A 14592-nucleotide genomic window follows, 5' to 3' on the forward strand; every position below is an offset into this window, starting at 1 on the left:
CGCTCTCTGTGTGTTTGTTTCTTCTCTAGTTGAGCTCAAATACTCACCTTCAGTTTTACTGCTTCTTAGATGTGCAGCATATGAAGCATATGAGAATAACACCTTCAAGGCCTGAAGAAGTCAATATCATCAGTTAGACGTGGTTGTAAAGTGGTTTGGTTTTCTATGAACAATATATGATTTGAGTAAGATATATTAATAATCTGTTTACTTTAACTATTTTATATTATCCTGCGAAGTTCCAAATTAAGGTGAGGCACTGCAGGTGAAAAAAAAGTTATAACCTTACTTACCCAGTTGATTGATTACGCTGATAATTGAAAACATTTTTTGTATTACAAGTTTTCTAAGATGTTAGGTTTAAATATGCAAATGAGCCATTTTTTATTAAATATGCGCTAATTTGCATACATTTCTAGAACAAAAATCTAAACATTGGATGAAGACCTTTTCATAATTCTTGTTTAATTTTTGACATTAGAGTCAAATGTTTTTACAGAGTATCTCTTTGAACAGACAGAAAACCATGTATATATGTATATAATTTATTTATTTATTTATTTTGTTTACCATTTTTGGAGGGAATAAACTGTATAAAATCAAGCTAATTATATCTGAACAAATCCCTGTGTAAAAACCTTCAGGATATAGACAGGAATCTAAATGTAAAGTGTGGTGTGTGTAAGTGCTACTGAAGTGGAGATTTATGGCTCAGTGTAGGAGAAAAAACTCTTGGCCTTTAAAAATCTGTATTGTAATTGAAATCTATTGACACAAATAGATAAAGTGCTACAAAAGAAACACTTAACAGTGTCTTTTGGATGTTTTCTTTCCACTAGTCTGAAAAAACACTTTATGAAACACCAAAAAGCCCAAAATCTGCATTTGCCTGAAGTCTCCACTTAAGTATTTAAAGTAAAAATATTCTATGAAGTAAAATATCTTATAAATCAAAATCAGAGCGTTGTTGTTGTATTTTTGAAAAGGTTTCTAGAGAAACACCACATAATAACAAAGATTGATGTATATTTGAAATTAGGATTTATAAATCTTCTGAAAAGTGAATATGGTTTTAATAAATAAGCTTTGCACTGATGTCTGGTTTGTTAGGATAGAACAATATTTGAAAATCTGCAATCTGAGGATGCAACGAATATCAAATTATTAATAAAATCGCCTTTAAGGTTGTCCACATGAAGTTCTTATCAATGCATATTAGAATCAAACATGAAGCTTTGACATATTTACGGTAGGAAATATACAAAATATCTTGATGGAACATGATCTTTACTAAATATACCAAGGAGTTTTGGCATAGAAATCGACACTGTACTTTCGACTATTACTACTTCAGACTGGTTTTGTGCTCCAGGGTCACATATGTTCAAATACATTAAGAATATAACATTTTCTAAGTATAGTTTCTCCATTTCCCTTATTTCTACATCGTGAAACGATTTCCTCCACTATGTGCGTAAAACCGTCAATGCAAACGTTCCTTTCTTATTATTTCATTTGTGTTTTTGTTACTGTTTTACTATAAGGATTAATTGTCATAAATTAATATAAATAATATAACAATATTAAAATGCGTCCTCTCGCGTGATTCTGTCAAGCTCTCGTCTCGTTCAGGGTAGGGCCGTGGAACTCTCGCCGCCGCCGCTTGTGGTCTCGCGAGATTTGCTGAGCTCTCGTGTTGTTGTTGTTGTGGTGATGATGGCGGCAGGCGCAGAGGCCCCGGACTCCTGGTATCTGGCTCTGCTCGGTTTCGCCGAACATTTCCGAACCTCCAGCCCTCCCAAAATCCGCTTGTGTGTTCACTGTCTGCAGGCCGTCTTCCAGTTCAAGCCCCCGCAGAGAGTGGAGGCCCGGACGCACTTGCAGTTGGGCTCGGTGCTCTACCATCACACGAAGAACAGCGAGCTGGCCCGCACGCACCTCGAGAAAGCGGTAAGAGCGCGCAGGAAAGCCCGAGGCTTCAGCCGAGAGATAAGGCCGCAGTCCCGGGCTGCGTTTAATACAGTTATTATTGTTGTTACTGTTCATAATTCATCAACAGATTCAATGATGGAAGGTGCTATTGATGATGTTTCAGTGTTTTAGAGCCGAATTAATGTAAAGCATATATAATGAGAGTCCTTTGAAAGAAGCTCTGTTGTGTTTTCCTCTTTCTTCTGTATTTCTTCTGTGGGATTGTGAGATATTCTACTGTAGATGCTAATAAGTATAACTTATGATCTTTCTCTCTCTCTATTTCAGTGGCTTATCTCTCAGCAAGTATCCTTTACCACGTTTGTGAAACTAATATCAGTTGATGTTGTGATTTGTGTCAGTGAACAGATGCTCATAGCTGAGTGAGATGATAATGAATGATTTTAGTGTTTTATTGAGCTTTCCTTAGCCCAGATGTGCAGGTAGCACAGTTTGAAGATGTTAAGTTTGAAGCGGCCAGTCTCCTGTCAGAGCTTTACTGTCAGCAGGTGAGTCTGATTCACTCACAACACTAAACACAAACTTCAGGTTCAGTTGGAATATGGTCAGCCTTTTCCATGGGAGCTTTTTCCTAAAGTATAACAAGGCTATATATTGAAATCTCTAATAAACCTTTTATGCTGTGTGGAAACAATAATAATAATAATAATAATTATTATTATAATTACTTTTATTGTACAATTATATACAGAAAATAACATTATTATTACAAAATGCTATTACAATATATAATATGTTTTTTTTATTTTAAAATACTTTAAATATAATTTATTCCTGTTATGCAAAGCTGAATTTTCATCAGCTGGTCTAATTCTAATATGCTGATTTATTATCAATGTTGGAAACACTTGTGCTGCCAAATATTTTTTTTGGATTCTGTGATAAATATAAAAAGTTAAGAAGAAAAGCATTTATTCAAAATAGAAATCTTTTTTAACAGTGTAAGTCTTTGCTATCACTTTTTATCAATTTAACACATCCTTGCTGAGTGGAAGTATTAATTTCTTAAAAAAAAAAACCTCCAAACTTAAGCTGATCTTTTGTAACTTTTTATTGATCAAAGAATCCTGAAAAAGGTATCAGAGGTTCCAAACAAAATATTAAGCAGCACAACTGTTTCCAACATTGATAATAAATCAGCATATTAGAATGATTTCTGAAGGATCATGTGATGCTGAATACTGGAGTAAACATGCTTTAAAATTCAGCTTTGATCAGAGGAAATATTTAAAAAGATTTTTAATGTATATTAAAATAGAAGAGTGTTATTTTACAATACACATTTTTGATCAAATAAACACAGCCTTGATGAGCATAAAAAACATTTAAAATACATTAAAAATTTTACTGATCCCAAACTTTTGAGTGGTTTTAAAATATATATAAAATGTATATTTAAATAAAAAATGTTTTTGTAATGAAAGTATATATGCATATATTTATTAATAATATCAGATAGATGGGTAGTGTGTTTGTGTGAGTGTGTACTGTAGAGTAGCATGTACATTTTTTTTACTTTTTGTTTTCCAAGAACTTGGTTGATTCGGCGAAACCGCTGTTACGGAAGGCCATCCAGATCTCACAGCAGACTCCCTACTGGCACTGCAGACTGCTCTTCCAGCTGGCGGTACGTCACACGCAGACACTCAATAAATAAGTTTTCCATTGATGTATGGTTTGGATATTTGGCTGAGATGCAACTATTTAATAATCTGGAATCTGAGGGTGCCAAAAATCTCTTTAAAGTTGTCCAAGTGAAGTTCTTAGCAATGCATATTACTAATCAAAAATTAAGTTTTGATATATTTGCGGTAGGAATTTTACAAATGGGCTTCATAGGAACAGGATCTTTACTTAACTATTAACTCTCATCCCAGCGGTCACAATTGAGACTGTAAAAAACATTTTAATTTTAAAAGCTCTAAACACTTATGGCATATATGGAAAAAATAAAGGGTCTCAATTAAATGTTCAGTTTGACATGATTAGTGCAAATTGTCACATGATGCAAAAAGGAAATAAACTGCTCTGGTCATGAGACGATGATGGCTGCATCAAAGCTCCAAAACATAAGGCTAGTAAAGTATGTTAACATAAAGATATGACAGAGTTTTGGTGCACATTCTCTCTAAGGTGTCTAGTATTCATATATAAATTGACATATATTGAGTTTTGTTGAGTGAACATGTTAGAAATCAATAATACAATAGAAATCCAATGCAGTTGTTAGTGAAGATTAAACTAAAATGTTACAATGACAAAATATTGCTCTAAATCAAACGTTACAAATAAGTTACAATATTGATGTTGCAATACTGCTAGCACTAATATAACAATTTGATGATAAATGTTACAATAAAGTAACAATTTTGAAATGTGTTGATGATTATATATTTGTCTTTTATCTCAGTATTCCTATCAATGTTGTAGAAGGGGTTTTATGTATAATAGTAACCCTAGAATGTGATCAAATAGTTTAAAATAGCTGGGCTAAGATATATAACCATTTTTATGACTGCAGAAATATGTTCATTCAGTAAACACATTATCACAATTGTGACTGACTATAAAACACAATTTTTCACACACTTTCCCAAAAAAAAAAAAAATGCTCTTTTTGATTATTTTCAAAGGGTTACTAATGACACATGATTTTGGGATTAAATATCTTAATATCCTAATTATTTTTGGCATAAAGGAAAAATCAATCATTTTGACCCATACAATGTATTGTTGGCTATTTCTGCAAATATACCTTGCTCCTTAAGACTAGTTTTGTGCTCCAGGGTCACATATTTGACAGCTCTCTATAGGACAGAAATAGAGGAGCTGATGATGATCTGAGGTCGAGAAAGTTGTGCATTTCTGATGAAGGACTATAAAGTCATATATTAGTGTGCATATCATTTGATGATGAATTTAGCCACCCTAAAGAATCCGCCAGTAGTTCTTCTTGATCAAACATGAGCATCATGTTCTGCTGCAGCAACTCCACACGCTGGAGAAGGATCTGGTGTCGGCCTGTGATCTGCTGGGAGTCGGAGCGGAATACGCCAGAGTGGTGGGATCCGAATACACCAGGTATTGAGAAGTGTTTCACAACGGCACATACATGTCTTACTATGATGGGTTTGATTTCAGATGTTAATGACTAATAGTAACTCTGCTGGTCACTTTCACAGAGCTCTCTTCCTGTTGAGCAAAGGCATGGTGAGTAAATGAAATCATTTTAGCACTCATTTTTATTTTACAGTATTATTACAAAAACAGAGAATGCTTCCTATGAAAGTCAAGCAGAAATAGTTTTTTGTAACGGTTACTGAAAGAGGCTTGTTTTCTTCTCCAAATGTTTCCATAATTAAATACAGCTAAGTAATCAGCTTAAAATGTGTGTATTTTTTCATATTAAAATCTGTAATGTAACACTCATTTATTCATCTATTTTGTCCTGCATCTTGAAGAAAATTTCCTGCTGATTTGCCAAAAAGTTGTAATTATCACCTAACTTGATGATGCTGAGTGAAAAAATAACAATAGGAACTTTCAGTTGTTTCATCACATAGTTACAAAATAAGAGTGAAGATATTTCAGATGTTATATATACACTGGCACTCAAAAGTATGGGATCAGTAAGATTTTTATTGCTTTTAAAGGAGGCTTTTCTGCTCATCAAGACTGCGTTTATTTAATTAAAAATACAGAAAAAATGTAATATTATAAAATGTTAATGCAATTTAAAATAGTGGTTTTCTATTTAAATATACTTTAAAATGTAATTTATTCCTGTGATGCAAAGCTGAGTTTTCAGCATCAATACTGCAGTCTTCAGTGTCACATGATCCTTCAGAAATCATTCTGATATACTGATTTATTATCAATGTTGGAAACATTTGTGCTGCTTAATATGATCCATGATAATTTGGTTCAGGAGTTTTTAATAAAATAAAACATTAAAAAGAACAGCATTTATTTAAAATACACAACTTTTGTAACAATAAACGCCTCGTTCAAAGTTTGGGGTCAGTAATTATTTTCTTTCTTTCTTTAAAAGAAATTAATACTTTTATTCAAATTGATAAAAAGTGATAGCAAAGACTTATATTGTTAGAAAAGATTTCTATTTTGAATGAATGCTGTTTGAAGTCTGAACTTTTTATTTATCAAATAATCCTGAAATAAGTATTACAGGTTCCAAATGAATATTAACATTTGATAATAAAAGTAATAAATCAGGATATTAGAATGATTTCTGAAGGATCATGTGACACTGAAGACTGCAGTAATGATGCTGAAAATTCAACTTTGCATCACAGAAATAAATTATATTTTAAAGTATATTCAAATAAAAAACTTATTTTAAATTGCAGTAATATTTCATAATATTACTTTATGTATTTTTGATCAAATAAATGGAACTTTGATGACTTTAAAAAAAAGCACATTAAAAATCTTACTGATCCCAAAGTTTAGAGCGGCAGTGTAATAATATATCAGCTTTAATGTTGTAATCTCAAAATAACAAAAAGCTGTCAAATGTCAGTAGCATTCAAAATGTATAATTTAACTTTAAAATGTTTGAATACCCTGCTTCTGTTGCAGTTTGATTGCTGTAAAAAAAGAAGAAAACCCCGGGCTCATGTTTGCATTTCCCTCTTTAAGCTTTAAATCAGTATCAGGGTTAAAATAATGTCATGCATGTGAAAGGGGGCTGAGAACTAATCAGATTCATGTCATGTAAAATGTAAGAGAGATGTGATCTGAGTGAGATTGTGTTGTGTGTAGCTGCTGCTGATGGAGCGTAAGCTGCAGGAGGTTCATCCGCTCCTGACTCTCTGTGGTCAGATCGTGGAAACCTGGCAGGGTAACCCCATCCAGAAGGAGTCGCTGCGTGTTTTCTTCTTAGTGCTGCAGGTCACGCATTACCTGGACGCCGGACAGGTGAGAGCCACACCATTCTCCTGCGTGTTTGTTATTTGACCCCATCAGGACTGATGATCGTGTGTGTGTGTTGTTGATTGTGTGTGCAGGTGAAGAGCGTGAAGCCGTGTCTGAAGCAGCTGCAGCAGTGCATCCAGACCATCTCCACACTCCACGACGATGAAATCCTGCCCAGTAACTCGGCCGATCTCTTCCACTGGCTGCCCAAGGAGCACATGTGTGTCCTCGTCTATCTGGTGAGCCTCTTCATGTCCAACTTCATGCATTTGTGACGTTCAGAGAACAGGTTTTCCTGCTTTGTCCTTCACCAGCAGTCACTGAATCTGAATGTCAAGTGTTTGAAAAATAAATCAGAATCAGAATGAGCTTTATTGCCAGGTATGTTTACACAGACTAGGAATTTGTTTTAGTGACACAAGTTCCACAGTGCTACAGAATGACAGTGACAAAACGACACGGATTATAAAAAGAGCAGTATACAAGTATACAAGACAGACAATGTGCAAAAATAGCAGACCCAATATACAAAAATATTCAGTTTACTATGTACAGGTATATAAGGTGCAATATCTGAATGTAAGTAAGTATGTGCATTAAATAAAAAAACTGAGTAATGAGTGAGGAGTGTATAATAGTGTTGTGTGTTCCATGATCAAGTGTTCATGAGATGGATTGCCTGAGGAAAGAAACTGTTTCTGTGTCTGGTCGTTTTGGTGCTCAGTGCTCTGTAGCGCCGACCAGATGGTAAAAGTTCAAAAAGTGTTATTATTTTGCCAGCCCTTTTCGTACTTAATTTTATTTACTTCGTAAATAAAGCCTGCTTTTAGGATTATTACAAGCTTTTATTAAGTTTCAATTATTTTAATGTGAAAAAAATCATCCTGTCTGAACACAATGTTTGTTTAAAATCAGTGTTAGACAAGGGAAGTTTATTTATATAGTACATTTCATACACAATGGTAAATACATAAAAAGGAATTAAATATAAAAGTAATAACAATAAAATCAGAAAATTAAATTAAAACAAACAAAAAAACCTAAATAAATATAAGTAAATAATATTAATAAAAATAGGTCAAAAATTATGTTTAAATAGTTTTTATTTATTTGCATTATCATTGGTTGTTTAACTTTCTTTATGCAAAATATAAATTGATCATCAACAAAAAAAAATCTTTAAATTAGTGGTGGGATATGAGCAGCTGTATGCTTTTTATTTGTTATGATTTTATTTGTTGCTTATTTTCAAATTTTTTAACTTTTTTTGATTATTTGAACATGTAAGTGTTTAACATTTATTTCATATTTATTTATTTAGACAAAGCAAATAAAAATTTCATCTCTAAATAGAATTACAAAATAGATGGTTGAATTGTGCAAAAATATGAAAACAAGTGAGGCTTGATTTATTTGTATAAGCTGTGTTTTCTGTGTTCTTGTGAAATGCACTTCTGTGTGTTTTATTGATGATTTGATGGGAGTGAGAGGTGAGGTGTTTATGTGTGTGTTGTGTGTTTCAGGTGACGGTCATGCACTCGATGCAGGCCGGATATCTGGAGAAAGCCCAGAAATACACTGATAAAGCCCTCATGCAGCTGGAGAAGCTCAAGAGTGAGTCACATCACATGCTAAAACACAGAGACTCATGTGTGTGTGTGAGAGAGAGATAACTGATGTTGTGATGTGTGTGTTTGTCAGTGTTGGACTGCAGCCCAATCCTGTCCTCGTTTCAAGTCATTCTGCTGGAGCACATCATCATGTGTCGTCTGGTGACGGGACACAAGGCTACAGCGCTGCAGGAGGTCTGTGTGTGTTTGTGTTTAATAGAGTGCTCTGATGATGATGATGATGATGATGATGATGATGAAGCTGTGGTGTGTAACAGGTGTGTGTGTGTGTGTGTGTGTGTGTGTGTGTGTGTGTGTGTGTGTGTGTGTGTGTGTGTGTGTGGTCAGATCTCTCAGGTGTGTCAGTTGTGTCAGCAGTCTCCACGGCTCTTCTCCAATCACGCGGCTCAGCTCCACACACTGCTGGTGAGACACAAAATTTCTGATAGAAATGATTTATGATTTATAAAAAGCATTTAAAAACTGCTGTAATCGTCTTTAGAGCTGCTCAGTTTGATGGAAATATTTTGTTGAAATGAATATGGCTGTTAAAATAATTTCTAATAGGTTTGTTTTAAAATATGTATAATAAATATTATTATTAAACGTTTTCTATTTATAATAATTAATATTATTATTATTATTGTTCCAAAAATTATTAAAAATTACTAAAAAAAAACAAATATTACTATTATACTTTTAGTATAAATAAGCATTTTTTAAATACTTTTAAACTGAAATTCTAACAATAATATTTGTTTATGCGATGTTTGTGTGTTTCAGGGTTTGTATTGTATCTCAGTGAACTGTATGGATAACGCAGAGGCCCAGTTCACTACAGCGCTGCGGGTGAGAGACTCAAACACACTCACTGTTCTCATAGATGTGACGGAGCTGAGCTCATTCATTCATATACATATATATCTCTCTATCTGTGTGTTTGTTCAGCTCACCTCTCATCAGGAGCTGTGGACGTTCATCGTCACTAATCTGGCCAGTGTGTACATCAGAGAGGGAAACAGACATCAGGAGGTCAGTCATCATCAAACACTTTAATAATCATCATCAATAATCATCAGTGACTCATGATGGTCTTCTCTCTTCATTTGTGCAGCTCTACAATCTATTAGAACGGATAAACCCAGACCACAACTTCCCCGTCAGGTAACGCTGATCACACACACACACACACACACACACACACACACACACAAATATAGTCACTTTAGCAGAGGTTTCCTAACAGATGAATCAGGGCTCTATGCTTACTTTTCTTTTACTTAAAAAAAATTCAACACATTCTAAACAATAATTTAAAAAATTGGATTAAAAAAATTAGCCTTGCTATTACGAGGTGATATTTAACTCCTTTAAAGTGATTTACAGGGGAAATTTGTTTTGACCTTTTTAATGGCATTTTTCTAACTTTACTAAAAATATGTTTTATGTCAATTGTTAAACATTTTTTAAGCTTTTTAAAATTTCTAAGTAAAACAACAGAATAAGAACAAGTAGGATAAGAATAAGTTACCCAATAAATGAAATCAGTATTAACAAAATTAATTTGTTCTACAGAGGAACACAAAAGTGGCTTGTAGGTGTATGTTCATGTTTAATGAGGCTTAGAGGTGCAATCAAATTCATAAAAAAGAGATTAATGTTTTAAAATGTAAAAAATTGGAATACAGAAATAACTGAAAAGATACTTTAAAATTTAAACTAAATCTGCCAGTAGTTGACGGCAAGTCACGGATTTAATTACTGATTCATTCATTCATTTGATTCATTTGAAATTGAACCATTTTACTAGATTAGTTTAAAAAGAGCACAGGTTCATTCATAAATGAAACATTGCTGTGTTTGAATGTTGTGACTTTTTGATGACAAAATAGAGCAAAATCAGGCAATAGTGTTATAGACAATGGAAGTCACTTAATATTAACTTCTTGTTTATTAAACTGTTCTTTAATTTTATTTTTTTGAAAATAACGGATCATTTCACTAAATAAGACCCTTCTTTTCAAGCATTTAAACTGCATTTAGGAAGTTCAACCTCACAGAGACTCCTGAATTGATGAATTTGACAACATGAAGACAGTTATTTTGCTGTGTATTTCTTTGATTCACTTCTTCATCTCTGCTGTAATGAACTGAAGTGTGATGTTTGTTTGTGTTTTAGTTCTCACTGTCTGCGCGCCGCTGCGTTCTACATCCGAGGCCTTCTGTCCTTCTTCCAGGGACGCTACAATGAAGCCAAGTGAGTTTCCTCTTCCTGTTCTCAGACCTGTGTGTGTTTGTCAGAGATGCTGATGATGATGATGATGATGATGATGGTGTGTGTTTGCAGGCGTTTCCTGCGTGAGACGCTGAAGATGTCCAATGCGGAGGATCTGAACCGTCTGACGGCCTGCTCTCTGGTGCTGCTGGGACACATATTCTACGTGTTGGGGAACCACAGAGTAAATCACACACATTCACTCCTGAGGAGCTCACTGTCAGACATACTCTCAGCTGTCAGTGTCCTGTAGAATGCTGTCAGTCCTGATGTTTCTGCTGTGTTTGTTCAGGAGAGCAACAACATGGTGGTTCCAGCGATGCAGCTGGCCAGTAAGATCCCTGACATGTCTGTGCAGCTCTGGTCATCCGCTCTGCTCAAGGGTCAGTTCAGCACACACACACACACACACACGCGCACGCACACGCACACGCACACACACGCACACGCACACACGTGTGCAGGTGTATCTACAATAGAGACAGAGTTAGGCCAAGCTCACTCCGGGGGGAAACAATCCAACACTCTCCATTGACTATGTTTTGCTGGAAGTGGACTTCTTGTCATTTCTGACTTATAACAAAAAACAGAACAATGTCTAAAAGCTGCTATGAGACGAGGTGTACAGTAAACAAGCTAAAAAACACAGAACTACGTTTTTATAAGCCGTCGACCTAAAAATGAGTGTTTAAGGACACAAATAGTTGTTGATGTCAGGGTATTTCACGTTGGGCCATTCAGATCATTTCTCCAATAAAAGGAAGGTAAGGGAAAGGAGCACCGATGTAGACCAATACAATTTAGTTTCTCAATATATCTTCTCCTTTCAGGGTGGTGAAATAATCCTTTGACGCGGTTAAATAATGACATTTACTGTCGCCGTTAAATTTCCCTCCAGCGGGTGTAGTTCTCAGAGTAATAAGACACGTTGCGCTCTACTTTTGTGTCCTTAAATGCTTGTTTTTTTAGGTTGATAGCTTATAAAAATGTAGTTATGTGTTTTTTGGCTTGTTTACTGTACACCTTGTCACATCGCAGCTTTTAGACATTGTTCAGAAGTCAGAAATGACAAGGAGGCAGCTTCCTGCAATACAAAGTCAATAGAGAGCGTTGGATTATTCCCAATATATATATATATATATATATATATATATATAGGGCTGCCTTTATTTATTTCTGACCCTGGACCACAAAACCAAAAGTTTCCATTGAAAGCTTTCTATTGATGTATGGTTTGTTAGGATAGGACAATATTTGGTTGAGATTCAACTATTTGAAAATCTAAAATCTGAGGGTGCAAAAAAATCTAAATATTGAAAAAAAATCATATTTGCATATTACTAATCAAAAATTAAGTTGTGATATATTTACTGTAGGACATTTACTAAATATATTCATGGAACATGATCTTTATTTAATATCCTAATGATTTGTGGCAAAAAATTGATAATTTTGACCCATACAATGTATTTTTGGATATTGCTACAAATATACCCGCGCTACTTAAGACTGGTTTTGTGCTCCAGGGTCTCATATATTTATTGTACTATTTCTTCTTTTTTTTTTTTACTTCTTTTTTTTTGTAGGCCTGCACAATTTGGCTCAGACTTTTATGCAAATAAAATACAGTGACAATATTATTGTTATTAATAAAAAGGTATTTTTTCATAATTTTTAATGAAAATATTAAACTAAATATTACTACTGTTAAAGAAATATTACTGTTTTACCGCAAATTGTAAATGATATAAATATTGGTGTATATATAAATATTGAGTTGATCAGAAGCTGACGTCTCATGTCCGTCTGTCCAGATCTGAACAAGGCCTGTGGGAACTCCATGGATGCGCATGAGGCGGCACAGATGCACCAGAACTTCTCCCAGCAGCTCCTGCAGGATCACATCGCCGCCTGCAGCCTGCCGGAACACAACCTCATCAGTGTACGCAACACTAGCTCTGTTTCTAATAGTGCTTTACATTTAATATATAACAAATGTATATGACATCCTCTGACTGCATCATTCATGTTTGATGTGAGGAACATCTCATCATTCATTCCCACATCAGACACTCAAATGTGATGTAAATGTATGTGTTTGTGTTTCAGTGGACTGAAGGCCCTCCTCCGGTGCAGATTCAAGCTCAGAACGGACCCACCACCAGCCTGGCCAGCCTTCTTTAAACACACACACACACACACACACACACACACACACACACACACACACGTGCGCTGTACATATAGGTCCTCCTCACACACACACACACACACACACACACACACACACACACACACACACACACACACACACACACACACACACACACACACACACACACACACACACACACACGTGCGCTGTACATATAGGTCCTCCTCTCACACACACACACACACACACACACTCACTTGCTCATGGGACTCCGCTGCCTTTCACCTGCAGATTTCTCTTGTATTGTTCAGATTTTAACTTATTGAGTTGTTCACGGTTTACGTCTTTGGCAGCATTTGATTGGTTTGTTTGGATGGAGGACAGACTGGGGTCAAAGGTCACAGCATATCCGTGTGTTTCAGGGTGCGTTTGACCGGCGTGACCACAGTGTTTATGTTCCGCTCCTCGTCCTCATCTCTGTTTAACGCTGTCGTCACACATCGCTCCTCACGCACCGATCATTTCTGTCCGTCTGTAACGAGTCCGGAGTGTTTTTATCCTCAGACTGATCAACCGCGAGAGTCTCATGTTCATATTAAACTCGTCAAAGCTCAGATTCACCACAAAATAATTCAGAAAATGGAGCCTGATTTTAGGATTTTAGCCTCGATTCTCATTAGTGTAATCTTCATTATGTTGACATTTATTTATATATGCATTACGGTAGTATTTGCTGTACTTCCTGTAATTGATGCTGGTTTAAATAAATGTTTACAGTATTTGTGTTTACGGTAATGAGAGAAACATCAGTTCTTGAGGAAAAGTGTTGATGAAAATAACAATACTGCAAAGAAACAGGTTTCCGTGTCATGACAGGAAATGTGATTTTCCGTTATTCTCAGTGGTGTTAGACAGTGAGGGTCACAGACCGCAGGAAGTGTGTGTCATGTGACCAGCAGAGGGCGCCATGTGTCTGGAGTCTGGTGAACACTGCTGAGTGTCTCTGAGCTGTTTGATGTGTGACGACAGTCTGGACTTTTCTACGCTCTGATATTTTCACAAACACACACAGCCGACTCGACTTCGGTCTGATGTTGTGCTCGGAACACGTGTGTTTTCTACTTGCACGTCTCTCATGTTTTACCCTCTGTACAAATGCTGTGAGGACAGTCTTTTCTTTTAAAGGTATTTACCTCTTTTCCTCTGTAGTTTTAACAAATACATTTATTAAATTTTGTAAAGTTTGAATATTTATATACCACATTTAACAATATTATAATCTTTGTCATTATTTTGATTTGGAATAGCCTTTGTTTGTATAAATGTTATGAAAACTGTTGTTTCTGTAGTTTATCGGACGCTTCGAACATCGGGTAGTAAAGGCTCGTTCTCGGCTCGCTCTGATCTCGGATCGGCCGGCGCTCTTTCTAATAACTGTATTTTTAAACTCTCATATTATTTCTTTGTGTCTGCTTCAAAATCATCAGGATTTTTTAAATAAATTGGACAAGTGTATGAAGGATCCGGTGTGTTTAATTCAGTGTTTCAGATGTTCACATCACTGCATTTGTGGCTCTAGATCACAGAAAGTGATTGATCTCAACATGAGAAGAAAAGTGTGATTG

At 35.3% G+C, this 14592-nt stretch overlaps 1 protein-coding gene across 2 annotated transcripts; it reads left to right on the forward strand.

Moving 5' to 3' along the window:
* The first annotated feature begins 1707 nt into the window (after positions 1-1707).
* mau2 (MAU2 sister chromatid cohesion factor) lies at positions 1708-14482 on the forward strand. 2 transcript variants are annotated; one of them, XM_073849331.1, is made up of 19 exons: positions 1708-1950; positions 2260-2277; positions 2415-2480; positions 3524-3619; positions 4979-5073; positions 5151-5202; positions 6775-6930; positions 7020-7166; positions 8451-8541; positions 8629-8732; positions 8886-8963; positions 9321-9386; positions 9486-9569; positions 9652-9701; positions 10717-10794; positions 10885-10996; positions 11105-11195; positions 12627-12754; positions 12922-14482. In XM_073849331.1, the coding sequence occupies exons 1-19, from the start codon at positions 1714-1716 to the stop codon at positions 12994-12996; spliced, it is 1824 nt and encodes a 607-aa protein (XP_073705432.1). In that variant the 5' UTR covers positions 1708-1713; the 3' UTR covers positions 12997-14482. The 2 variants fall into 2 exon arrangements, with proteins under 2 accessions (XP_073705432.1, XP_073705433.1); XM_073849332.1 differs by having other exon boundaries at positions 5175-5202.
* The last annotated feature ends 110 nt before the right edge of the window (positions 14483-14592 follow it).

The sequence above is a fragment of the Garra rufa genome, chromosome 10 (assembly GCF_049309525.1).
Source record: "Garra rufa chromosome 10, GarRuf1.0, whole genome shotgun sequence".
Lineage (NCBI taxonomy): Eukaryota > Metazoa > Chordata > Actinopteri > Cypriniformes > Cyprinidae > Garra > Garra rufa.

What these genes read in the sequence shown, in the direction of transcription:
- mau2 (XM_073849331.1), top strand. Translation starts at nt 1,714, where the DNA reads ATGATGGCGGCAGGCGCAGAGGCCCCGGACTCCTGGTATCTGGCTCTG. An exon ending in TCCTGTTGAGCAAAGGCATG is followed by an intron (nt 5,203 to 6,774) that starts GTGAGTAAATGA and finishes TGTTGTGTGTAG; the next exon opens with CTGCTGCTGATGGAGCGTAA. An exon ending in CGGAACACAACCTCATCAGT is followed by an intron (nt 12,755 to 12,921) that starts GTACGCAACACT and finishes TTTGTGTTTCAG; the next exon opens with TGGACTGAAGGCCCTCCTCC.